The 27,819-nt window shown below is 40.5% G+C and overlaps 1 protein-coding gene across 4 annotated transcripts; it reads left to right on the forward strand.

Annotated features, from left to right (window-relative positions):
- Positions 1 to 27,606, forward strand: trim2a (tripartite motif containing 2a). Of its 4 annotated transcripts, none has more exons than XM_018703228.2 (12): positions 1 to 203; positions 15,344 to 15,522; positions 17,351 to 17,588; positions 18,663 to 18,814; positions 18,993 to 19,173; positions 21,420 to 22,143; positions 22,670 to 22,773; positions 23,046 to 23,213; positions 23,666 to 23,846; positions 24,299 to 24,369; positions 24,557 to 24,697; positions 25,655 to 27,606. In XM_018703228.2, exons 2-12 carry the CDS (start codon positions 15,389 to 15,391, stop codon positions 25,805 to 25,807), a joined length of 2,247 nt encoding a protein of 748 aa, XP_018558744.1. In that variant the 5' UTR covers positions 1 to 203; positions 15,344 to 15,388; the 3' UTR covers positions 25,808 to 27,606. The 4 variants fall into 4 exon arrangements, with proteins under 4 accessions (XP_018558744.1, XP_018558743.1, XP_018558746.1 ...); XM_018703227.2 differs by lacking the exon at positions 1 to 203 and adding an exon at positions 6,275 to 6,442; XM_018703230.2 differs by lacking the exon at positions 1 to 203 and adding an exon at positions 6,275 to 6,442 and having other exon boundaries at positions 23,666 to 23,834.
- Positions 27,607 to 27,819: the final 213 nt, after the last annotated feature.

Consider the following 27,819-nt stretch of genomic DNA (forward strand, 5'->3'; position numbering starts at 1 on the left):
TGGAAGTGAGTAGAAGCGGCTTCTGGTTCAGTTCAGCTGTAGTTTGTTCATGCAGAGCAGCAGACAGGACGCTGCTGCTGGAGGAGGAGGAGAAACAACCAGCAGTTAAACAGGGAGAGAGTCAGAGAGGATCAGCGCCTGTCATCTCATACGTCCTCATGCGTCATTGTAGTTTTCACACCGGCTCATAAAATAACCTTAAGGTGAGTGAAACCGAGCTTGCTGCACGTCCCTCTGTGGAGAACATCAGCTGGGACTGAATGAATGTTCATACTTGATGTAATGTTGGATTAACTCTTAAACCAGAAGAAGCTTTAAGATGCAGAATTCGATTTGATTTCTACAGAAAATTACACAGCATCCAATCATTTAAAGTGCAGGAGTCCAGACGGGTCCTGGTAATATTGCCTGTGTGTTTATGGTATGTTAATTTATGAATGTGTGCCACTTCAGCTAATCCATTTACAGCAGGACCTGCTCTACCGAGACAAATCCAGCAGCAGGTTCATATTCGTGCCAGCATCTTAAATCTGTAAAAACTTGAATGAACCTTTGTGCCTCTGCTGATGCACATGCTGAGATGAGTCAAACATGATCTCATAGATCATGTGGCTGGTGGTTTTATGTTTTGTGAGAATAGTTTTAAGTGTATAGACTTTAAGCTAAATTTAAAGAACATTCAGGTTTACTGTGATGTGAACTTTAAGATGAGATATTTAGCTCTTGGTGAGAGTTCTGTTACTTGAAGTTGAACTTGACCTTTATTTATGCGCAGCTAGATTTGATACTAAAGTTGAACAGAGATTCAGATCAGATTTATTTGGGGAACAGTAAAAAAGCACTCTGATGCTAGAAAAGTTCATTTAAAAACAAAACTGACTGATATTTAACAAAGAAGGCAGGAAATACCAATGATATTCATCGAGTAAAAACGTCAGTCAAATCCAAAATGTATAAAAGTCTGCTGCTCTCAAGTTTGTTGACAGTGTACAGTTGCAGGAGAGCTTCGGTTGACTAGTGAGAGACATTTGTGAAGAGAAACGTGCAGTTCATGTTCTTCATAAATGTATTTTAACAAAATGAAACCTGGATCTTTTCAGTTTTAGTTTCCCCAGTTTTGGCACTGGTTGATAAAAATCGTACCAGTTGATATGTCAGGAAGGTGTAGATTTGTTTCAGCTTCCAAAGGGAGAAATGTTTGGGGACCAATGCTTCAGAAGCGATCTGACAGTTCTTTTATTTTAGATCAAATGTGCTTCTGGTCTTTCTGCTAATCTAAGCTAATTGTCCTCCAGCACCAATAAACTGCCGAATGTGATGTCACTTGAGTCGCTGTGGGTTTAGTCTGAAGACTGTGAGGAAAAGATACAGAGATACGATCTGTGGCCCATCATGAGTCTGACAGTGTCATTAATGCTAAATGAGTGGAGTGCTCTTTTAATAAATTTAATACCACTCTGTATCTGCCATACTGGGCAGGAATATCACACATTACAGTAATGTGATTACTTAGTGGTGTGAAGAATTATAATTTGAAATTTAGTAATTAAATTCCAGTTACTAATCCCAGTAGCACTCAGATATTTTGACATTTGGTTGTCCGCTTGTTCAGTCCAGTGAATAGACTGGTCCAGGATATGGTTGAGGTGTGGGGTAGACAGTAATGACTGATGTGGCCAGTTGCAGAATAACTTCAACTCTGAGCTCTGGGCTTCTGCAGAGCTGTGTGCGGTCACTGAGACTAAGTGTGCTGCTGGATGTCAGTAAACCTCCAAACTGTACGGCTGCCTGTTTGTTTATCTGCAGCGTCTTGTTTTCTGTCTGTTGAATACAAAACATGCAACATGTGGGTGTGGAAGATTCGGAGTGGCGCCTTTGACAAAGCTGAGTAGTGACAGTAAAGTAACAAGTAATGTAACAAATTACTTTTGCTGGCAAGTAATTAGTAAAGTAAAGTGATTGTTTTGTTAATGAGTAATGTTTAATGAGTGATTACAGTTTTCTTCTTTCTTTCTTTCTGTTTCCCAACACTGTGTGTCTGTATGCCTGGTTGAGAAATAATTACAGTGAGTAATTCCTGGTAAAATCACAACTTGTCATTTTTTATGATCTGTATACATACATATCTGTATGTATTGGCATTTGGATTGGGAAAAAAAACTATATATAATGTGCAATTTACTAAATTTTGAGCTGCTAGTCTGTGAGTTTTTGTCAACTTTTGACAGAGCCAGGTTATCTTTTTCCTCTTGCTCCCGGTCTTAACTAACTTCTTAGCTAATGAAAACCCAGAAGGTATCAATCCTCTCTTCTAATTCTTGGCTGCAAGAAAGTATATTTCCCCTAAAACTATTCTTTTAACTAAGTTTTTTTTTTTTCAACTCATGACGTTAGAGCTGCTTGTATGCAGTAAGTGACTGTGGGAACAAGAAGTAGAGAGTGGTGCAGTAAACGCTGCATAACTCTCCCACCACTGCAGCACACTGCCTCTGCTGCAGCTGTAGCACTGCAACTGTTTCTCCTGCTAATCAAAACATGAACGGGCCACTAAGATGACTCATTGCTCAGAGGTGATGCAGAGTCTACACTAAACCTCACCTTTGCAGGACTGTTTTTTTTTTTTTTTGGGGGGGGGGGATTGTACAAGTGTACCAAATAAACTAGGATCACCGGTGTTTAGAATTACTGAAGGTATGTGATCGTAAAACCGACTTTAATCCCTAAATCCAGCTCCGAACTGCAACATTTTATTTAAATAATTACGTCAAAATTTAGGATTCAAAGCTTTAATGTCTAATACACAAAAACAGGTTAAATTGTACAGTGAAAATTCTTGGTTTGTTGTCTTAGCTGAATAACATCCATACCAAAGAAATACTTTTAAGTTATAAAGTTAGAGCAGGAGAATCCAAACAGATGATATAGAAATGACAAAACTGTATTATGAGAGTTCATCATATGGCAGTAATGCGACTTTATAATGTAAAATGTAAATATTCAGCCATCAGATGACAATCACTAATAATTCATGAAAGAGACACATGTCCTTTAGCTGAATACCTAAGAAACTCCAAACTTATCTATAACCCAGAATCCAGCCTCAAACATCCTTGGACCACTTTGTCCTGTTACTGTATCTGTAGTACTCTAGTCGATTTGTTGTTTGTACAGTACGATGACCATCAGATGAAGACTGACATCTTTTTCCGTTGTGAATGTTTATTGGTGGTGGTATTGATGTTTTTTTCCTGGTACAGTAACTAAAAGCCCTGCAGGTTTACAGGTCTGAACTGTTGCACTCTGACCTCCTAGGCTCAATGAGCTCGACCACAGCGACACAGCACTCTGTCTGGTCGTGGCTAACTGATTAGCATCAGCCAGCTTAGTGACTCTTAACTGAGTGCCAGCTCCGAGTGTCTGAGTGTAAAGGATTTGGAGAAGTCGCAGTGTGTCTGTGTGTGAAGGGACACAACTTTTACTGCAAAATGACTGAGACAAGACACACTTATGCCTGGGAACTCTTCCTGTTTAGTCTTTATGTGTCATTATGTTTCTGGGTTGAGGATGAGACAGTATTCATATAGACTCCTAAATGCTTGTAGGGGTTAACTTGATAAATCTGTGTGTGTTGTGGATGAGTAATGGTGGAGGATTTGGACTCTTCTCACATAATTCTACTAATACTGATACATTTTTGATTTGAGGTTAAACCCATCCTCAGACTCCCTTCCTCTCTCTTTTTTTAAACTCCCAGTGCTCACTGTCTTAACTCTGTTTGACTTTGACTCTTCTACACTGTCAGTATGTAAAGTGTATGTCATGCTCCAACCAGCAGGGGATATCAGTGTTGCACAAAAGGAACATGACCCTCCTAAATGATTAAAATACCCAGTCAGCAGTTGGTAGTGTAACCTAAAGGAATCTAATCTTTTCTATGTAAGTTAAGGGAAATGTGCAGTGGTCCATAAATCTGTCTGATGCCTCGTTTCAGCTCAGTGGTTTCATTTACGAGTATTGCAGAGAAAAACAAACAGTAAACCTCAAAAACAAAAAACAGGTAGTTCATAGCAAGCAGTCTTTGTTTACACAGTGTGTGTGTGTGTGTGTGTGTGTGTGTGTCCATGTTCACTCTCCTTTGTCATTCAGACTGACCGTTTTTGCATTTCACATTATTCTGCGCTCGATCGCTTTCTGTTCTTTTGCATCTAGGTCAAGCAATTTGTCTTTGTTTTCTTGACTCGAGGGAAAGAGGGAAGCAATTGTCAAAATGGCCCCAACAATCTGGTATTCTTTTTCTGTGAGTCTGATTTTCTGCACAGTTTGCTACAGTTAATTAGTGGACGGCCTTTAGTTATCCTTCGATACGCAGTAAAAATCGTTCTTAGTCAGCTCTCTGTGCTGTGTCTGAGCAACGGGGTTGTCTTAGCATTAAATGTCTTGAGCCATGTCACACGTGCTTTCCAGATATTTTATCTTAATCTTTTAACAACTGATTAACACTCGTTCACATACTCTTAGGGATAAAAGTAGCATTTTTAGTTGTGTTTACATAGAGCTGAGCAATACACAAATTCTGGATCTTTAAGAGGTCTCCTCAGCTGGTTTCCCCTCACTTGGTTACACTAATGACACTCTCATGTTATTTAACTTTAAGATGAAAATGAATCAAATGATAGTATTCCTGTTTCCGTACAGAGCCATTTTCTGTGCAGTAAGTAATCCAGTTAAGTGGGAGTGGACGTACAGAAGGGAAAACAGATGCATTTGGATAATTACTACAAACATTGTTTGCGTCCTGCCAATAAGATTAAAGCTTTCAAGAGATGGGAGACTCTCTAGGGGCATATATGTCTGTGTTATGTTGTGTGTGGGTGGGTGTGTACAGCCTGAAATGCATGAGTGATTTTGTTGTTTTGGAACAGCTAGTGTTTTTCTGCCAAGGTGGAAATATTAAATATGTAGTAACAATGAAGGGAAGTGTCGGCACAGGATGGTCGTTTTACACTTACCTACCAAGATACAATTAAGGTCTATAAAATTTCCACACAGAGAAACTAATAGAAACACAACACACAGAGAGAGGGAGACCTGCAAATAAGGCCTGAACCTCTGTACTTTTTTTTTTTTTTTTTTGGTACCAGCTGAAATATGTCCTCGTCACTGGGAGTTTTAAAAGCTGACACTGAATGCTCACATGGCTAGAAGGTGTTTTGTAGAAAACATGTTTATATCTCTGAGTTAAGTGTCATGAAAGTATTGTTGTTAAATCCATACCCAAACTCAAGAATCTTTCTCAGCAATATTATCTATAATTTTCAGACCAGACCTACAGCAAGTCTTACTTAAACACAAACCAGTGAGCGGATTTGTTTTCACCTTCATCCTGGTGGTTTGTGGGTAAACTAGTTCTATCCCTCCTGTCTCTCCTGAGTTGTAGTCTTTGGTTCTCTGTCTTGTTTACCAGCGTTGCGTCAGTGCACCGCGTCCCCCAGGGGCAAACGGGACAGATAGTGACATGCTTGTGTAGCTGGTGCAGTTTTATCCTTGAACTTATCATGTACTGTGCATGACTGTGCACTGTGATGATCATTCAGAGTACTGTTATGGTCTTTGTGAGATTTCTGTGACCATCTTGTTTCAGTTACTGTGACTACCTCTTCACCTCTTATGTCATGGACTCTCAGGAATGCCAGTGGAAAAACTATGTTTTCTTTACTCTCTGCAGTATATCACGCAAATGTTCAGTGTGTGTTTCAGCTTTGACAGTTTGGACTTGTGTTTTCAAAAAAAAAAAAAAAAAAAAAAAAAAAAGATGTCATTCCAGCTTGTTACAGAGAAAGGTAGAGCTCATTACACTTGGGGCCCTTTCTGGGAAGTGCAGATTAAACTGTGCACTTTGGGGAAAGGGTTCAGCTGGTTAGAAGTATTCATTGTTTTTACAGGACAAGATAAAAGGTACTGTGTAACACACAGTAGCCTGTTGCATCATGGTCAGTTCTCGGACAAATGAAATAATTTGGCTCCTGTTGGTTTCCCTCCCTCCTCTCTTTCTGTGAGATCCCCCCATCCTCCGTCACTCCCTTATCTGTTTCTCCTCGGTGCTCGTCAAGCCTCTGGGACTCTTGCCCTCCCTGGGGTTAAAGAGCAGCACGAGCCTTAAGCCCAACCCCTCCCTGCCTTCACTAAAGCCCTCTGATTGGTCGGTTTTTCTTACCCTCTACACCACCAGCAGGGGCCCTCCCCCTCCATCTCCGCTCACCCAGTGGCACCCTGTCGGTCTGTTTGGATTATTGTAACAGCAACTCAGGCGCGCTCACATGTGTTCCCCTCTCTGCCCACTGCACACACCACAGTATACCAGAGATGAGAAGGATTAGGTGACAGAGAGCAGTGCTGTTTCACCCCAGAGAAGAGAGAGGACGAGAGCAGCCATGGAGTTGAAGTAAGTGGGATGTTTGGGGTTTAAAGATGGAGAGGAAGGTTGGGAAGAGTGAGTAATAGATGGAAAAATGACAAGAGGAAAGAAAATGGGAAACAAATATGATTAAAGGAAGGGGAGAAGCTGTACCAGTGTTGATTTTGGAAAGTCCTCATGCAGGGCACAGTCTTGAAAAACAGTTTTGTTTTTTTTCCTTGTCAGTCTACTTGGCCTCAGTAACAGGAAAAGATTATTATTAAAAGATGCTTCTGTAATTCCAAGGGTATTACCCTGGAAGTCTTGAGATGAGATACTAGAAATACAGGTTCCAGCTGCAGTTCACCTGGTCTCAGGTGTTCGCATAGTGAAATACACACTGTTTACTCTCAGCAAATGAATGAGCTTTAAGTGGCTTTGCTGTGCAGGTGCATAATGTAAACTCACAAGATAATATTTACTTGACTCTCATTTCCTTTTCCTGTTTGTCATGCTCTCTGGCTGCAGCTCATCTGTGTTGAGAAGTAGCAGGAACCTTGCACAGCATCTTCATATGCTGTTTGTTGAGAAAAAGTCAAGTGAAGCTTATGTCTATATATATAGAGCCTGAAGGCAGCATGGCTACAGTCAGCAGCTGATTTGCAATTCATCATAAAACTGTACAAACTCTAAATGGATTTCATAATATAATATGTCACATTTCTGTGCTGATATAACAATAAGATGCGGTTGATAAACGATCATGTAAATCAAAAACCAGAACTGTTTTCTGCTGTTACTGTTTTACTAAGGTGAGGAGGTGTGTTTTGTCTGGACAGTGAGCCACAGTGTTTCAGCTTTATTGAATTCTGGCTGACAGATGTGCAGCATGGACAGTTTCCAATGTGCCTTACACTGGCACATCTGTAGACCTTAATTTGAGGTCAGCAGTTGACACACGTCCACCAACAGACACAGACTCAGACACAGCATTGTCTTATCTGTTGCCACCAGATACATGGTTGGCAGATATATGGCCAGGGTGACGCATCGTGGACATGGGGTTTCCTTATTCACTCAGAGTGCAGCCTTTTTTCTCAGAAGCATGTGAATGCAAAACGACAGACCTTACAGAGTGATAGAACAACAACAGGAATAGTGGACAACATTTATTAACTGCAGAAATGTCTTTAAACTGCACAAACAAAACCTCTAAATTGTCCTCTGCTGCAACATTACTTATTGTTTTAGGTTGACACTTTCACCAGCGGCTTTTCTTTATAGATGCTGCTGGTGATTTTTTTAAAGGAGGGGGATGGTTGACGTGGAGTTGGACGAGGGGATGTTCAGGCTGAAGGCGTGCTCAGCCACTGTAATCTCTCATCATCCTGAACCCGGTGGATGCTTTAGATTAACATGAGAGTGTCCTTACAATTCAGGGGTGGGGCTTGTGTCAACCTTACCAGCAATTTAAAAAAAAAAAAAAAAAAAAAAAAGGATGTGAAGCCATTGATTCTACTAAAACAGAAAGCTAGAAGAGTTACGTAAAGAAGTGGTTTTAATTGTTTTGCAGCAGCATCCTGAAGCTGCTGTGGATAACCATGTGTGTTTTTTTTGCTGCAGCGCTGATGAAATGGTGCGATTACCAGGGTCACCATGGACATAAACCTTATAGGCTGACCATCTGGCTTTAGGTGCTGACAGGATTTAAAATACAATCAAGGATGAAAACAAACAAACTGTAACTGTCAACGCAAACATAAACATCAGTAATAATGATAATTTTAGTGCATATTATAGTATAGTATAGTCATGTGGTCCTGTCTTGATTATGGTGATTTTGGGCATAATGATCATGTTGGAGCTGTTGCCTGGCAGCTAAGTGGGCGGCCATTTGAAAATGGGATGATGTGATTCTGCTTCCAGTTAAAACTGTCAGGTCGTTTTAGTGTTTTGTCAGGCTGATGTGACTGTGATGTGGTTGTGTTTAAATGTTCAGTCTAGTTTGAGGTTCATGCTTGTGTCTCCACAATGGATGGTTGGCAGACAAGTGACACACTGACATGGCGTTTCCTTATTCCCCCAGAGTACAGGCTCTTTTCTCCACATCATGTCAAATGTCAGATTAAACATCTCTAGTTTTTTGTGAGTTACATGAGATTATTATTCTACTCTCATGTTGCCAAGACACGATTAATGGGCTGTTGCACACCATTCAAAGGACTTGTCAGATGGTCACACAGCTTTGGAAACCCCCTCTCTACGCACCTTTCTGATGTGGGATTTTCTGTAACTTTCCAAAAGTGATGATCTGACATTCATGCCCACTTCACGCCATGATTGGCTGATGGTCTGTTGGTGAGAAAGTACACTAAGTTAGAACTTGTCTCTCTCAGCTTTCCTGTTTCTTTTGTTACACAAATATTTGTGGCGCTTTTCACATGGACAGCTGAGTGCAGCTCTATGCATGTGTTCCAGGAACGTCTGTCTGAATACATGCGCCATTTCCCCCACATTTAAACAAAATTGTGTCTCACCCTCTCTATACCATAGTCTTGTGTGTCCGTGTCCATTGGCCTAGCTTAGCATAAAGACTGGGAGCAGGGGGAAACAGCATGTTACCGCCCCTACAACCATAATTTGTGCTTTAGAAGTTCTCTAAGTACATTTTTGAGTTTCAGAAAGCTCCAAGCCTGCGGTTTACACCTGTTACACCTGTAGGGCAGTTACCCTGTGGTTTCACCTCTGTACTTACAGGACAGATGTATCAATCTTCTCATTTAACTCTGGCAAAACAGCAAATGTTGCAAGTGTATTTTCCAAAACATGTGTTCATGTGAGGTGTATGTTGAGTGTTGCAGTTAATATTAGAAAAACAGGCACATAATTTGAATTTCTATAAGGTTCTTTATAAGTTTACCTTAATTACTTTAATTTGATAAACATGTGCAAAGAAGAACACAACATTATTTACTCTAATAAGGTGCATGTGACATAAATAATATCTGTTAAAATGCAGTTAAAACTATTAAAAAATAAAACCTGACTTCAAATTGCTAATGTAAAATAAAATGTCTGTGCAGCAGTAAATTGTCCTGTGACTCTACTCTGGACTCTTGGACTTCTGTCCTGACAAACTAATGAGTCTTGCATAATGAAACGTCATAAAGCGCTCAGTAATGTGCAGGTGAAGCGAGACGAGCCGGCTGCTCTCCATCAGCGCTGCGTGCATGTGTGCATAACAAAGGTTTGTGCATCTCCACGTGCACCTGTTTGTCTTCACCCCGGTCACTGTGACAGAGCAGTGTGTCATTATTGTGCAGGACGACACACGGCATTTTGTTTTGGCATGTTTAGAAACAGAGAGAGACGATAAAAAACAGCTGAGGTCAGTGCTCTGGAAAGAGCTGTGGGACGGACACCACAGGGAAACCCAGAGTAACAAACAAACCAGCGCATCCACCATCTAAACCAAAACCTAAACCTAAAACAGCTGCATGAAACCTGTTTCCTCTTCATACTGGTGAGTGGGAATGAGCTGGTTTAAAATTGCAGCTTGGCCTAGAATCTCAACACACAGCAGTTAAAGTTCAACTCAGGTTAAAGTTGTTTTTATGTATTGGAGGATGAGTTCAGAGAGCAGCAAGTCTTGTTTTTCCCCCTATTACAGCTCCTAACTAAGGTGGAAATGTTGTTACTGAGTCTGTTTTAGGGCCTTTCAAGTGTCTAAATGAATCAGGGGTGATGATGTGGGTGTGAGCAGTGAGGCAACCAAAACAGGTTAAGTGATGTGTTTACTCTGTGTGTGAATGTGTGTGTTTATGTGTTTGTGCCTCTGAGCCATCAGTTTCTCTGCTTTCTCTTGGCTCTCAGACAAACCCCTGAGTGATGTAATGGTCAAGCTGTAATTATTTTTTAGTATATTTATATATATATATGAATACAGAGGCCTCTCCTTCTCTTCCTGCTGTGATTACAACCTCTACTGATGTGATCAAACCCTTGACAGCATCAGAAAATGTTGATTTAGCTGTTAGCACCTATCGGTTTGGAAGTCCTAGCGTGTGTTGTTTGTCACAGAAACTGGTTTGCATTATCCAAATTGAAGGCAGCCTCTATAACCACTTAAAAGCACCCTGAGGAGATTTCGATCACGAGTTGTGCTACGGATCAATGTTTTAATTTTTGTTTATAAAAGTACTTTGAAAGCATGAGGCTGGTATTATTCTGTATTTTTCTTATTGACAGTAAATGTCATGAAAAGACCAAAATCAACAATGAACCATTTAAGGGAATTATTAACAATAACAATATTAACAATTAATAACACATGGTTGGTTTTGTTGACAGTAAGTAAAATATAGACCACCAACCTTATCCTTTTAGGGTATTGAATCCAAAATGAAGTTTTGGAAATTGATTTTTTTGTGTGTCATTTGTTTGTGTGTTGATGCCTCACCCACACAACCGACTGTTTGGCCGGTGCATTATTCTCTTTTCTCCAGAGTTTCATCCGCTTCTCTTGTTCTGGGTCCCACTCCTCTGACTGACTCAGAGCTCACAGGAGTTTGGCAGAAGCTGAGATGAGATCACTGGAACAGCCTTGGAGCTGCCAGGCATAATCAAATGTGCAAGGAAAAAAAACTCTGCCAAGTTCAGCTGGTGTTATTTTTGAAACTGAATGATAGAATTTCAGATCTCCTCATGTTATTTTGCACTGCTATGTGTTGGTAGATTTAGGACAAATCTCCAGTTGTATAAATTCAGTTACAGCCTCAGAAACTAGATAGTCTCAGCAAATTGGGTTAGAAACAACATTCCTTAGTTTTATGTTGTCACTGATGGAGGATATATTCTATAACTGTGCAAATCCCCTTCACAATGTTGATAATATCTCTCCTCAAACAGGCTGATGTCAGTTCTGAGCAGACTGATCTGGATCTTGAAACGACTTCAAAGTACACCACGTTTTCAGTTGAAGATGTTTCAAACAAAATTAAATGTATTTCATCGTTTCTCTATCAAGGGTAGAAGTTTTTTCAAATCTCAACACGACATTTTTGATCATTCAAACAAGATATTTGATTTCACTTCACTGAATTTAGCCTGACCGTTACGTCGTGTGAACCGGTCTCGATAAAGAGAGAACGTTATTTTGTCTTGTCTTGTTCTGTCCTAGTGAGAAGCAACTGATATATTCTTTCCAGTTTTCAGTTGACACAGGAGCTGTGGTAGCGGTTGCTAGAGGCAGTTCTCTCATGACACTAGCTGGCTAGGTATGCAGGAAGAAGTGTTGTAAATTTGTAATTCTGCCCGTGAAGACGGTGATTGGGTGACTTTTTTTTTTTTTCGAAACAGCTGTCAATGAGCACAACACGGGACCTGTTTGAAACAAATCTGAGGTGTGGGCAGTGATTCAGAGGTCTGTACCCAGGCTAAAGACAACAAACTGACAGGACTGATTTCCATGACGGTATACGGAATCACTTTTAAAGTGATCATTTGGTTGACTAAACACGCACCCTATGTCAACTCCACCACACAGGCCCACATACTGTATGTACATACAGAATAGTGTGCTGGTGTGATGGAAAAATACAGGAGTAGCTTTATCCAGAAAGTCAGTGAGGTCAGAGTTTTACTATTTCTTGGAAATTAAAGATTTGCTTCTTTGTTGAGGTGATCCATTCATGCTTTGTAGGGTTTAGATCATCACACAGACAGCGGTGCAGGCGGTGACAGACCCTGCCTTTGAAATCACATGACCCACAGGTGGCCTTCATCTTTTCATTGTTCATTGTCAAAAGACTATGAAAGAATGACAACATACTTTACTGTTAAGAACTGACCTACTTGATTTATGCTGTGTTACACGTTGTTGTTGTTGTATATGTATGAGGGTACATACAGGAGAGCATATTTGAAACACGATGCAGTCCTCTTTCCTTTATGTAACACTTCCCTTATGCTTTGAATTATGATTCTCTTTCATCTTCCACTTAGCTTTTTTTTCTGTGTCCCTGCATGAACAGTGAGTCAGCAGCATGCATACACCTGCACACATACGTATGCACCCAGAGAGATCCCTCTGGCTTTAACTCCATTGGTCGAGGAAGGGACCCATTAGTGCTGTCCCCTTCCCTTCCATTTGTTAGATCACCAGCCATCAGCCAATGCTCGCTCACATAGTCCTGATGCTGCACACGCTCCCTGCACTGCAGTGAGCCAGCATTTACTTCAGACAGAGGGGTAGGAGGGAGATGAATGGATGACATAGACTGAGCAAAGAATGCAAGTGATGGGAGGAGAGGAAGTGGTGTGGGAGAGTAAGAGAGGGAGGGAAGGAGGGAGGGAGAGGAGATGATGTAAAAAGTGAAACACAATCTGGCCAAATCGCCCCTCCTCAACTTTGCTCACGTGTGTGTGCACACCCATAAACACACGGAGGAGCTGCCTCGCTCACACACGCATCTTGTCGTCTCCTGCTTTGGCTCTGTTGCTGCTACCTGGGAGGGAAGCATCATTTCATGTCAGAACTGACATGACTTAAAGGCTGGTTTAGAAGGATTTTAGTGTGTTTTTAAGTGTGTTTCTGCATACAGGAGTGGATGACGCCTGTTGATCGGTGCATAGATGCAGCTCTGTAAGTCATCCTGTTCATTCATGTTATGTTATACCGAGCTATTTAGAATAGCTGTTGTTCCTTTTGTCTGTTTTCTCACAGAGTCACTGCATGCAAAAAGATAAAATTGCTTTGAGTTAGTACAATAATATTTCCCTCTTTCATGTCTACCCTCCACTGTGGATTAGATGACAGCTCAATCCAGCAAGAATTATTCTGCTTAGCTGGTGCGGATCTGATTATGTAAGAGTAGAGCGTTGTGGCTGCTGTGACCTTGTGCACTGTCAGCACAGGGCTGCTCCTGTTGTCCTGTTGTGGCTGTCTGCAGAAGGATTTAGAAGAAGAAGAATTTTAACTTTATAATCAGTGCCATATTTGATGCTCTGTTCATCTCTTTAATCTGGCCCGTGGAGCTGGTAAGTTATTAACATACAAGCCTAAGCTCTGAGATTTGTGTTTGTGTGTGTGTCTGCGCTGGCACACAGTGTATGTATTGTCATTCAAATGTCACAGATACAGATGAGTTCTCTCCTTTTATGTATGGATACATGTTTGTGATTGAAGAGTATGGCATCTGATGCTGGTTTTAGCTTCTGGACTGGTCAGGTTTTGGACTAGATTGTGAACAGCCTTTTTGAGTTTAAGTTTAAGTCATAATTCTGCTGTTACAGTAACTTGCCGTCTCAGTTTTAAATGCAAGACCAGCTTTGTGAAAGTGGCCTGAGCCACTCAACATCATCACTACTTGGCAGCTGACAGCAAACACATTACATACCAGCCATGTAGCATAGTGGAAATTTTGGTAATAACCCAGTGAATGCATAACAGCTTCATTATAACAGTAATTTTATCCTCCACTATCCATTTTCAGGCTTACCGAATCACCACATTGTAGGTGACGGCTCTCATATCTGCTTTCAGAGAGGGGAGTGAGAGGAGGAGGAGATGATATGAGAGAAGGAGATTAAATGAAAATAGAAGAGAGAGGAGGAGAAGGAGAGCATGCACTGTAGAGAGAAGTACAGTCCCTGAGGGTTTTCCTCTCGGCAGCAGAGGTGGCCTGTTTCTGTGCCTGTCTTCAATGTGAAGAGACAATAAAAGCACTGACACACTTTTTGTGTCTAAGTTAGCTGCCAGATAATGTTACAGGGATATTAGACAGAAAAAAAAGAATAAAAAGATGTTTGAAATAAATTTGAACACACATTGGAAGAATTATGAAGAATCTGTGAAAATATTGTGTTTGTGCTATTAAAGCAAAGTGTTTTATTGTGGTAGTAACAGTTTCTGTTTCTTGTTGATGTGTGCTGAACACAGAGTGCCTTGCTTTCACTTTATAATCAAATATTAATCACTTAAAGTGCCTTTACTGCAGTGGTTCCCAACGTGAGGGTCGAGACCTCCCAAGGAGTCAGAAGATAAATCTGTTAGGCATCAAGAAGAGTAGGAAGAATCAAAGGAAGTAGGGGGAACAACTCATGATGCACTGATTAGACTGACCCACTACAATAAAGTGTATCGTATCATATCGTATCCTGATCTGGTAGATCATCACAGTGCATCCTTACTAAAAACTATTCAAATTAAACAGTCTGTATGGGGAGCATTAGTCTTTGGTCATGGCCAAAAACAACAAAAACTGACACATGAACCTGGGGTTTTTGGTACCCCTGGGGGTGTTGCCTGGTTTCTTAGTACCAAATTGCATTGCCCAGATTAACTCAAAGTCCTTAAAGAGGATGATTGTGTGTTTGACCAAAACCTCCAGAACAGCTACTAAAAAGACATTTCAATGAGAGTATATTGTCAATTCAATCCCACTATTTTGTAGATGTTTGTAACTGGCATCCACCACACTGTGAATTTTCATAATCAGATACAGTAGTTGGCACCATGCCCTCAGTTTGACCTCTCACTCTCTTCACAACCTTTGAGATTCTCTATCTGTTCCCAAACTTGATGGATAGAAAATGTAATTATATGTAAATTAGTTTATCCCACTGACCATTAGGAAAGAGATTCAGCAGTTGGTTTTGTCTTGTTGACCTGATGATTAAGGGGATGTTTACAGTCACTGTTTCTAATCTTAACACTCGCCAGTTTGAGTTAAAGCCTATAACCACAGGAGCTGATTGGTGTATCTGTTTGTGCATTTGGCACTTCCTCTCTCAGTGAGGGGATGGAAGGAAGAAGGTATTTTGCCTTAGATTTCAAACTTTTATCTTTACTACCCACAGATTTCCCCTCATGTCCGTGAGGTCATCACTGTGTTTGATCATAGGTTTTGTCCTTCACTTGTCTTGTCCTCCCTCCATGTCACTCTACAGGGTGCAGGGTAAGAGGAAGAGGGACTCCTATGTCAGAGCTTTAGGATGGCCAGTGAAGGCTCCACTATTCCCAGCCCTGTGGTCCGCCAGATTGATAAGCAGTTCCTGATCTGTAGCATATGTCTGGACCGCTACGAGAACCCTAAAGTACTGCCCTGCCTGCACACCTTCTGTGAGAGGTGAGTGGAGTTACCATCTTGTTTTAATGCAAGGACACAGCTGCAACCTGGGGAGGTTTCAAATTCAAATGTATGATTTATACGTTTTCTGTGAGATGCAGTAATAATACTTTTAAATCAATATTGCTTTTGTAAATTTGAGCTTTGTTTCACAAGAGATGGTTCTGTATCTCCGCTGTTTCTCCGCTGACTTTGGTGTGTTGGTGCCATCTTCTCTGTTAACCAGCCTTTGTTTCTGACACAAAAGAGAAACTGTGCATGTCAGTCCCTTTGCTCTGGCTGGTTCTGGAGAGTCATTAAGCTTTTGAATTAACAATTAACAATGTAGTTGTTTTCTATTACTGTGTATCTATTTCACACACAAATCTCTGTGGTGAGTGTTTGCCTCCAATGTCTGCTTAGATCACATTTGTCACAAAGTTATGGTTGAAATTATTTTAAAGCACTTGTGTCCTGGGATTTGATTTCCCTTTTCTGCCAGATTGCACTTACCTAGCACTATATTTAACCATAATTTGATTGTAAAAGAGAACCCAGAGCAACTAAACTAATGTTTAACATGTAATATAACACTAAAATCTCAATGGCAAAAAGGCATTACTGCACTGACTTGTTCACATGTTGAAAGTCTCCTTTACTCTGATCTATTTCTAACCACATCCAGCAAGTGGAGTCAGAGGAGTGACCACACACATCACTGATAATGTGGCTCTACGCTGAGTTAACATTTTATCAAGTACACATGTGCAATCCAATACAATAGCCCTGTAACAGATTTGTGAAGCTGATTTGTATTTAATGTTTATTTGTAGTGGGACAAGTATATAGTATGATCCAATGCTGGATACTAATAAGAAAGTTTTCAATAAACCTCCCTGGATATGCCTTTAACATACACAAAACATACACTCAGCAATAAATCTACATATTTTATTGTACAGACAACACAAAACACAAACAATTCATGAAGAAGGATTGAATTAAATTACTATGTAATGCAACGACAAGAACCAGATTATTCGTGATTACATGACTGATCCTTTTTTAAAAACAGTTTCCTGGTCAGCTTGGTTATTTAGTCTTGTATGGATGAGTTTAACATTAGCTGCTTGTGCTGCTTGTGACCAGAAAGTTACACAGTAACTTTAACAAAATAATTGTAATGCAGAAAACTCAAATGACTCTACAAATTTTCATGAGTCTAAGATGTAATTTACATATACAATGGAAAGGATATTAAAAGCACCTCTTAATATAATCCAGTCCAACACAACAAACTTACTATGACCTCAAAAATCAACAAAACTGAACATTATACCCTTCACAGGATTTATGGGTTTATGGCAGGGACCGTACAGGTGTAGATAATAAACTGGGAAGTAAGTAACTCAGATGGTGCTACTGTAAACAACTTCTGAATTATAAACCTTTCAACCACTAGATGGCACAAAAGACAAGCGTTTCCCTGTGTTCCTCAGACTTAAAGGTCAAATAACTGATAAAACACAGGTAGATAATGGTGTTTAACATTTTTGTTGAATGCTGATAATCTGTATTGTGTAAACAGAGGAAATAAGAAAGTATCTCAAGAAAAAAATGTTTCTGTAGTCACAGTCATAAATATATAATATCCTCTACATATCCTATATATATCTACATTACTCTGTATTCAGAAAAACTGAGTCCTAAGTCTTTTTTCTTTTCAATGTAACACACACATGCACACACACACACACTACACCACCCACTCCTTTCTCCAGACAACTTTGATATAACTTTGTACGCGATGCTCCCACTCGTCAGTATTCTCCATGCTCCACTCCTCCAGGTGCCTGCAGAATTACATCCCGGCCCACAGCCTCACACTGTCGTGCCCCGTGTGCCGCCAGACCTCAATCCTGCCGGAGAAGGGTGTGGCGGCATTGCAGAATAACTTCTTCATTACCAACCTGATGGACGTGCTGCAGCGGGGGCCGGATAGCTGCAGCCAGGAGGCCGCCGCTCTGAACAACATCACTGCTGTGGCTACGGGCCAACTGCTCTCCTGCCCCAATCATGGAGGCAATGTAAGAGTCACACACACACACACACACACACACACACACACTATCAGTTTGTACCTTTGTGTGCCTGTTTCTCCTCCTGTTTCACATGCACACAAAATACTGTCTGGTCAAGTATCCTAATGATACTTAACATGAACAATATGACATGAAACATATTTTGAAGGGTATGCTGTGTTGCTCCATTACACTTTGATATGTACTGTAACCCTGTGAGCAAACACAACTGTTGTGCTCTGTTTTTTTTCTCACATTAGTTTTGTCTTGTTTGCATTTTTTGAAATTTGAGAGATTAGTTTGAAAGGCTTGCCATAGCGTTTACTGCTGTCCAACATAATAGAGAGCTCAGATGTCAAGTCCATGGTCACTAGTTCAGATTTTAATGATTCTTTTAAATGATCGTGGTCAGCCTCTTTTTGAAGAGATTTTCTCAACCAAAAAAGTGTTTTGTTTTGTTTTTTCATTCATGACTTTGACCTCAGCCTCACAGAGCAGCCATGCTAGCTGCTCTGTGAGGCTGAGCTTTGAGCTAAATGCTAACATCAGCATGCTAACCTAGCCACAATGATATGATGACCGTTAATATTCTGATGTTTTGCAAGTATGAAGTTTACTATGTACATCATCTTAGCTTACCATGTTAGCATGCTAACATCTGGTGATTAGGGGTAAACACAAAGAACAGCTGGGACAAAGTATGGAGCAAATTGAACTTCTGATTAGTTATTACAATTGACCCTGAAGGGGACATAAATATGTGTATAGCATAACAATCCTTCCTCCTGGGGTGGAGACATTTCACTCCAAATTTGTTTAACTGTGGGTAGTCCCAAGAAAACATCAGGTATCACTTTTGTCTGGAAACCAAGAATGACTGCGCCAATCAATCCAATGGTATATTTCATTCCAAATCTACAATATAAACCATAAACGTCTGCACTAAATTTCATGCCAGTCCTTACAGTAGTTAATAGAGATATTTCAGTCTGAATCAAAGTTAGTAATGTGGCATAGACACTGTGGAATAAGACTCAACCCCATATTTAAGTCTAATCTTTACTCTCTCCTGCTGCCTAGGTCATGGAGTTTTACTGTCCTCCATGTGAGACAGCCATGTGTCAGGAGTGTACAAGTGGCGAACATGGTGAACATCCAACTGTGCCTCTTAAAGACGTAGTGGAGCAACACAAGGCCTCATTACAGGACCAGCTAGATGCTGTCAAGAAGAGGTACAACAGCAGCATTATGTAGCCGTCATTACACTGCACTTCAGATTGTATGCATGTCACCCCGAAGTAAAAGCCATGATGGAAAGAACACAATCTTCCTTTTTGTGCATGTTCAGTCCTGTGATTGTTGAGTAACATTTCTCCTCATTACCGCACTCTTTCCCTCGGTTGCTCCAAGATTACCAGAGATTGACTCGGCCCTTCAGACGCTGTCGGAGATCCTGCAGCAGCTGACCAATCAGAAGAGCGCCATCGAGGATGACATCCATACTACCTTTGATGAGTTGCAGAAGACCCTCAATGTCCGAAAGAGCGTTTTACTCATGGAGCTGGAGGTCAACTATGGCCTCAAGCAGAAGGTGAGGTAGTCAAATAGCTGACGTATGCAGAGTATAGTCTTTTATCTGGCTTTGGTCAAAATCATGATAAGCATTGTTTGAGTTTTTTAATCAGCGTTAAGCACTTTGCAGTTATTATCCACCTCTTAAAAGCACTATACTAACTAGAAGTCATATCAAGATTTTTTTGGAGCACTACATAAGGAAATTATGGAGAACGATACAACTGGTGTGACATTAAAATTCATACAACGCTGGCTTTGTTTTAACCCACTTTGGGAAAACATTTAACCTGTCACAGGCTGTTTTTGCTGATCTTCATATCAGGGGCTCAGCTGGTCCAACAGGCTATTAACAAGCAGAAAGAGGAGGGCTGGGTGGGCTGCTGGTGCACCACCCCAATCCACACAACCAATCACCCGGTGTGGTTAAGAGCCTGGGAGCTTGGGGAGCTCTGTCACATGAGTTGCTAATGATTTACAATTCAGTGGCTGGTGTGCAGTCAAAACACTGGAGCCCAGAGGGGAAAGTCAGATATGTGACTTGCAGCTTGTGTTGTGTTGCTGTAGCTAGATGGAGCCAGCGCACTCACTGTATGTACACTGGAGTTGATTTGGGTGTGTCATGTGCAGTGAGGGAATACAGCACAGCTTCATGCTGCTAGCACCTTATCCTCTTACACCGGCAGCTTGATCACTATTCTGCCAGTATGTATGGAGAGTACGTTAGTGTTCAGAGCTTCAGTGTGTGAATTAGTGTGAAGAGAAGAAGATAGTAGAGGGTGTTTGGATAAAGCATTTGACTGTGGGCTGAGATAAATGGCTTAATGGCCTCTCTTGTTGGAGAAGAGGAGGAGTGTGATGGCCAGATGCGGGTAAGTCTGTCTTGGTGCTTTGATGGGTGTGTGTGGTGATGTCCCAGTAATGAAGGGAAATAGTGCAAAGCCAGTTTAAAGAGCATTAATGACAAATAACTTATTTTTAATACCACTTAAAGTACAGATTCATGATCTAAATGTGACTTGTGTTGGTTTATTGTCGGCTAAAATGATTACAGTTTATACTTAGGTTACAGAAAGTAATGCATAATATAACAAATGTATCACTAATGACGATTTACAACATGAATTAATTCAGGATGTGTCATGAATTCCTGTCACTCACCTCTAAGAAATCATCATCTCTATGAGTTTAAGTGATAAGTTAACAATAAATCAGTTACTTCATACATTAAATGATACAGGTATATGGAAAACGTCATCTGAGACTCATGCCTTGTCAAAACAGAAGATTCCCTGTTCTTACAGAAACATGAATCTGTTTAGTCAGATACACTAATATGTTACTGCATGACCCAACAATCTTTGTTAATGTCACATTTACAAACTGGGGTGGCGGCGGCACGCAGTCTGTTTTTGTCTTAATTTTGTTGTTGTTGAGTGTAGCACGTAAAGAGCGAACATCCAGCAGGTGCAGTTGAGAAGAATGTGCAAATATGCTCAAGCACATGTTAACAGTTTAATGAAGTGGAGAAAAAAATACAAATCTGTTTGACTTGCAAAAATTACCAGAGATTGATTCTGTTGATTCAGTTATGTGGTTATGTCAGTAACTGTAATGTCACAGACAGATCTCTGCCTCTGTCACCACAGCATGACAAAGCCATATTTGATAGACACTCATCTGTTTTCATTGGCAGTCACTGCAGTAAAGCTGCAGCTGGTTATAACTGAGAGCGAGGACTTTTGTTGCTTTGCATATGAGCAATAACAACAATATACTGCATGTTTATGCCAACATGCATTTACCGAGATAAGATCTCATCTCCCTCATGCTGACAAGGCATGGCCTATGTTTTATTTATTTTTTTAAACGCAGAATTTGTTTCACATTCCTTCCTACAAAAGCAGTGGAGCCGGTTGGGTTAAGTGTGTGGGCTTGACTCCTGAGGGACAGTCTATTTCTGTGGTTCCAACCTGGGATCTGGGGCCCCTGAGATCACGATAAATCTGCAGGGTTGTGAGATGAATAAGACAGAAAGAGAGAGGAAGCTATATGTGTACCTCTTGTGGTCTGTAAAATGTACTCAAATTAATAAATATAAGACAGGAAAATCAGACATTGTCTGACCTGCTCACAACTTGTGACAAGGTGGTGCAAGAACACGCTGCTTTTTTTTATGGGTCACAAGCCTAAAAAGGTTTGAGAGCCACTGGTCCATCTAAACACAAAGTAACCCTGCTGCCCCCTGGTGTCTTTGTGTGTTAGGTGCTCCAAGCCCAGCTGGATACCCTGCTGCAGGGACAGGAGGGCATCAACAGCAGCTGCAACTTCACAGAGCAGGCTCTGAGCCACGGCACCGAGGCCGAGGTGCTGCTGGTGAAGAAGCAGATGAGCGAGCGTCTCATCGAGCTGGCCAGCCAAGAGCTCCCTCTGCAGCCCGGAGAGAACGACCAACTGGACTTCCTTGTGGAGACAGACGGACTAAAAAAGTCCATCCACAACCTGGGAACTATCGTAACTACTAATGCAGTGGCCTCTGAGTCTGTGGCCACTGGTGAAGGGTTACGACACTGTGTGGTGGGCGTGCCCACCTCCATCACCATAACCACTAAGGACAAAGATGGAGACCTGTGCAAGATGGGTAACGCAGTCATAACTGCTGAAATCTCCTCACCTGATGGCGGCAAAGGTGACGGAGAGATACTGGACAACAAGAATGGTACTTACGAGTATCTGTTCACAGCCCCTAAAGAGGGGACTTTTAGTTTATCCCTGCGTTTGTATGACCAACATATCAAAGGAAGCCCCTTCAAGATAAAGGCCACAAAGTCTATAGATGTGTCACCAACCTCAGATGGCATGAAGAAGAGGCTGAAGTCTCCAGGCAGTGGGCACATCAAGCAGAAGGCCATCAAGAGGCCGGCCAGCATGTACAGCACAGGGAGGAGGAAAGAGAACCCCATTGAGGACGACCTCATCTTCAGAATCGGTAAGAGAGCTGTTGTTCTGACCTCAGATCTGCCTTTAAACGAGTATGATGTGGTTAATGTCAGTGAGAAAATAAATTCAAAGCCCTCTTAAAGCCTGTGCTTGAACATTGTTTCATAGCATACAGTATATAATAAACTTTACTGTGCAACATGAAGTCTCATGATAATTTGTTGTTGCTACAGCTACAGTTGATTTATTGTCTCTGCGTAGTGCAGTATCTAACACTGCAGCTCACACAGAGCAAAAATGGGGCATTGGGTCAAACTTGTTAGAGGTTATTAATCCAGGTCAGTTGCAGAGAACTAGCAGCATTGATAAGCATTTCTGTTTGTAATTTATTTGGATTTTTTAAAATTCAAATACCTAGATCTGTATCTTCATTAGGCATTGCTTATGCACTGTGTGACCAATTTTCTTTCCCTGTGTATATAGTATGTTGTCTGTAGAGCAGTATATTTTTACTATTTTCATGAAAAAAAGAAAGAAAGAAAGATGTTCAAATGTCTCATGTTCATGCTTTTTAGGAACAAAAGGAAGAAACAAAGGGGAGTTCACTAATCTGCAGGGAGTGGCTGCCTCCTCTCTGGGAAAGGTGCTGATAGCAGACAGCAACAACCAGTGTGTCCAGGTAAAAATAACATCCTGTGGTCCAGTGGATGCTGCTCTCAGCACCCAGGTGTAGCAGTGTCAAGGGGGCACAGCGAGAAGTCGTTAGTGAGGGACTATAACTTCTCATTGTTCAGCTACCTTGAGCAGTGTGGCCTGTGCACTTTGCCATCTCAGTATATCGTGTAATGACTTTGTGCGGCGTCGTTAGTTAAAAATACTGCACATCAGATAAATTCTAAAGTGTTTCATTTGAAGAAAAAAATCTTATTGAATGTGTTTTATGTGATGCAGATTTTCTCCAACGATGGCCAGTTCAAAAGTCGCTTCGGTGTCCGGGGCAGGACTCCGGGTCAACTGCAGCGGCCGACAGGCGTGGCCGTCCACCCAAACAGTGACATCATCATTGCCGACTATGACAACAAATGGGTCAGCATCTTTTCAAGCGAGGGCAAGTTTAAGGTGAGTCAAGATATTTGATACTTACATCAGTGGGACAGTGTAATAAAATAAATAATATAAAAGAGAAAAAATAAATAAGCTTGATGTCATATTTTACCAAAATATATATTTTTTGTGAAAACAATAATAGCAGGGATATTACCACATAGGTAGCTGTATATTTAGTATGTATATTTAGCTCTTTTTATCTGTAAATCACATATTAGACAAAATAGAACTTGTTAAAGGGACTAAAGGAGAGGTGTTTTAGAAAATGGGGACAACGATTCTGTGAGCGTAATACGAGACAAATACTCATACATAAATGTATGTTTAAAAACAAACAGGGGTCATATACATACATACACTCTGCTAATCCTACTGTATATTACTACTGTCTATATTCCAAGTCAGAAAGTATATGATTAAAAAGTCCTGGTGCAACAGAAATGTGAAACTCTTTGCCTCTGCAGAACAAGATCGGCTCAGGGAAGCTGATGGGCCCTAAAGGCGTGTCAGTGGACAGGAACGGCCACATCATCGTGGTCGACAACAAGGCCTGCTGCGTCTTCATCTTCCAGCTCAACGGCAAGCTGGTCACCAAGTTCGGTAACCGTGGCAATGGTGACAGGCAGTTTGCAGGTACACTCAATGGTAATATGTGCACTGCCCCCTACAAGTCTTTTCTCCGACCAGATCACGCCTGCATGTGGAATGAAGACGCGTACAGTCCGCCAAACCAGGAACCATAAGGATCCTGTCATCCTTTGACTTCTGAGTTTTTTTTCAGTATTTATAGATAAGACATGAAGGAAGAAGACAGACAAAGTGTATGTCTACTTAGTGATTAAATGCTCATCACATAGATTAATGTCTTTAAAACAGCATGACAAACAACTGAACATGGAACGAGTAACTTCATTTCTCTCATCAATCTTCATTTTTGTCACAAATGCATTTGCTTCTTATAAACATGCATGTCTACTTAAAACACCTGCTCTACAGCAGTTTGCTGATCTGAACTAGCATTTCATTTGAGATCAGATTTGGAGGAGTGGCATGTATCTGAGACCTTGTTTTTTTTTTTTATTGGTTTTGTTATTCAGGCCCTCATTTTGCTGCTGTGAACAACAACAATGAAATCATAGTGACAGATTTCCACAATCACTCAGTCAAGGTACGTACAGTTTCAGAGTACAGTTTTTTGCACAGGCTAAAAAGTAACTATTAGTACTAAAGATGGTGACTTGTATTCTGGATGTTCTTGACTTTTTTACTACTATTCTTTAGTTAATATGTTATATTTCTGTTTTCCTTCTTTGCTGCGCCAAAGTTCACATAGTTGTTTCTATTTCAACATGTAGGTTTTCAACACAGAGGGAGAATTCTTGCTGAAGTTTGGTTCTAATGGCGAGGGCAACGGCCAGTTCAATGCCCCCACAGGAGTGGCTGTGGATGTTAATGGTAACATCATAGTAGCGGATTGGGGCAACAGTAGGATACAGGTCAGTACAAACAACAGGTCTGAAGAAAACACAGCTTTTCTCCCCTGCTGCATTCACACTTGTTTGGATGACAGAATATGACTTTGTGCTTAATACACCTTTGCAGAGTACCTTGTTATCTTGTGGCCCATACATCAGCAATATTTACAGTGCACTTTTGTTGCTTGTACAGAAAAATGCTGATACACATTGGAGTCTTAGAGTCCCCCTCCACTCAGAAGTGTGTTGTATTTATTACTTCTTCTCTTTGATAGTTTACCTTTACTGTGCAGAGTTTGACACTTCAAGGCTGTTTACACATGTATCTGCTGAAGGAGGAAAGTTTCTCTGGGCTCAACTTAAAGATCAGTTTAACGCACAGATGTATGAGCAGGATTTTACGACATCACAACTAGTTTAGGTGCCAGTCGTGGCTTACACAACTTACACAAGTGAACTTAAAACCAGATTCTTTTAAATGAGGGAGAAAAACCAGATGTTATTTTAATAGTTTTAACAATGTAATTGAAGACTTTTGTGTAAAAAACATTTCATACACAAATTATTATCCAAAGCAAAGTATAATTAACACATCTGGAGGGAGTCTTTAATATTGTATTTTAGTCTTTTATATAACCAACCAGAGGATGATATATTGTACTTTCTTTCTGGTAGAAAAGAGAGTTAAAAAACAAAAACAAACTCATTGTGTGACTATTACCACCTCTAAGCTGTTGTATGTTACAAAAAAATCTATATTTTCATCACCATAACAACGAGACTACTTCCTGAGACTACCTCTGTTCTCCTGCCATTATAATTACAAGCAAACATCGCCCTCTTACATTTTACACAGCTCTATACGACTTAATTATACATGCCGAATCATTGTATAAACTGCAAATGGATTGGGAGGTAAAGCATCTTCTTGTTTTTACCCAGACTACAAATATAGGTGATGATATTTTTCTCTCTCAGGTGTTTGATGGCAGTGGTTCGTTCCTCTCCTACATCAACACATCAGCGGACCCGCTGTACGGCCCGCAGGGACTGGCTCTGACCTCTGATGGACACGTTGTGGTCGCTGACTCAGGCAACCACTGCTTCAAAGTCTACCGCTACCTGCAGTAGCCCCTCTCTCTGGACACACAGACTGTACAGTGTATATATATATATGTATATATACACACACATATATATAAAACACACATACACACATTTGTATGGAGTGACTGACAGATTTTGCACTCATCCACTCACCCATTCATCCTTGAATCGTGCTGTTGTTGTGCCATCTGTTTGACTGTTCTCCATGCGTGGACTCCTGTTTGACTTCCTCATGCTGAGGAGAGAACAGAGAGATGGTTTTTTTTCGTGGTGTGAATGAAGCGAGAGGATCTATGATACTCAGAAGCGGCTGCTGCTGACTGGTGCTTTGAGGAGTCACCCATAACCTTGTTCACATTCCATCTTAACTGCGCTGATTTGAAAAACAAAACTTTAGTATTGTACATATGTTAGGTCTTTGATTTGTTGTGACATGGCAGGAAAACTGGAAAACAATGCTGTTGCACTTGTTCCTTAATAAATATTGGTTGTGCACTGTGTTAAGTGAAATTGAAAACAAAGTAAAGGAGTTACCTAAGCCACCTGAAAATCAATGGGAGTTCTATTTATAGTTTCAATACCTGCAGTTTCCTGTTAAATGCTCCTCACATTTTGCCTGTTCACTGTAAAAGAAGAATATATTCCACATAATGTAGGTAGCAGGGTATTTTCAAGCATGATTAGGCATCTCTGTGCATGCTATTTCTACTAATGAACACCTGAAAAGCTACTGTGCACAATATATAAATATGTTTCAAGCTGAGACTTAACAACATCACCAAATGAAATTTTGAATAGAGGCACTGTTTCAATTACAATACTTCTGTCTGTATGTGAAAAAGACTTGTCAGTGTAATTTGTCATCACTTTAAATTAACACTTAACATGGTTAAAATAATAAAATAATAATAAATTCTGCTTAATTGGTTTTACAAAAACACAGAGCGTTTGTGTGTGCAAGACAAGTATGAATGTTTGTGTGTGTGTGTTGTGATCAACTAAGGTACCAAACATAAGCGACTTGATATGCTGACTTCTGCTGTGTCGGTGTGTATGAAGCCTCTTGACATTTCAACTTAATAATCTGCTGTGATTATGTGCAAACATCTTAGAATTTGTTGCAGAATTTAGTACTTTGAGTAAATAGCTAAAGAGCTGAAAATAAACTCAGCAGGTTGCATCAGTCCTCACAGTAGTGTAGGTTTAATCTGACAACCTCAGACACAGATCGCAGAACTGTGATCACCTTTACTCCTTTCCATGTGCTCTTACATTTTTCCAAAAAAGTCTGTAGAACTACTAAGAAGTTGTATTTTAGCAAAAACAATTTGTCTGTCCTAAAAAGAAAAAAAAATGTAGTTCAGCAGTTGAGGTGTATGTGTAAAAATGCACTGTGCTACCATTAGAAAGCCTTGGTCAAACACAGTTTTCTTTAGGTATCCTGTATTTGATCGTCCATTTTCTACACAATCCTGTTAAATTATTTGTTTTCCATTGTCTTGTTTATATTTGTAATGCCAAATGGAATTAAAGTGCCCATAGAAAAGAATATTGTGTCTGTATTTGGTTTTGTGTAATACATTGGTTCATTTGTTCAAGTTTTTCTCTCACACACAAAAAACCTCAGGTAAAGGTATCATTCCATTGTAGGAGAACTGTAGAGCTGAAACAAACTGAAATTGCTTTTGTTGTCTTACCAACAGTCAAAAACCCCAGAAATGTTGAGTTTACTGTCATAGAAAACTGGAACTAGCAAATATTCAATTGCTGTCAGTATTGGATGGTTTCTGTGTGACTAAGGAAATAAAGGAAGGTCAACAGGGGCCCTGATTAACTGATGTCCTTTTTACATAACTGGGTCTCTGTACAGTCAGCAGACCTTTAGAAATCATACAGACTCTTCTTGTTCAATGTCTCAGTTGTGTATTTTATCATACAGCAGGGGGCGTCCGAAAATCATGAGGTGAAATCGGACAACATCGCCCCTCCCCTTTTAAAGGAATGTTGCCTTCTTGAACAATCGGAAATAATCATGA

Source organism: Lates calcarifer, linkage group LG5 (genome assembly GCF_001640805.2).
Source record: "Lates calcarifer isolate ASB-BC8 linkage group LG5, TLL_Latcal_v3, whole genome shotgun sequence".
Taxonomy (NCBI): Eukaryota; Metazoa; Chordata; class Actinopteri; family Centropomidae; genus Lates; species Lates calcarifer.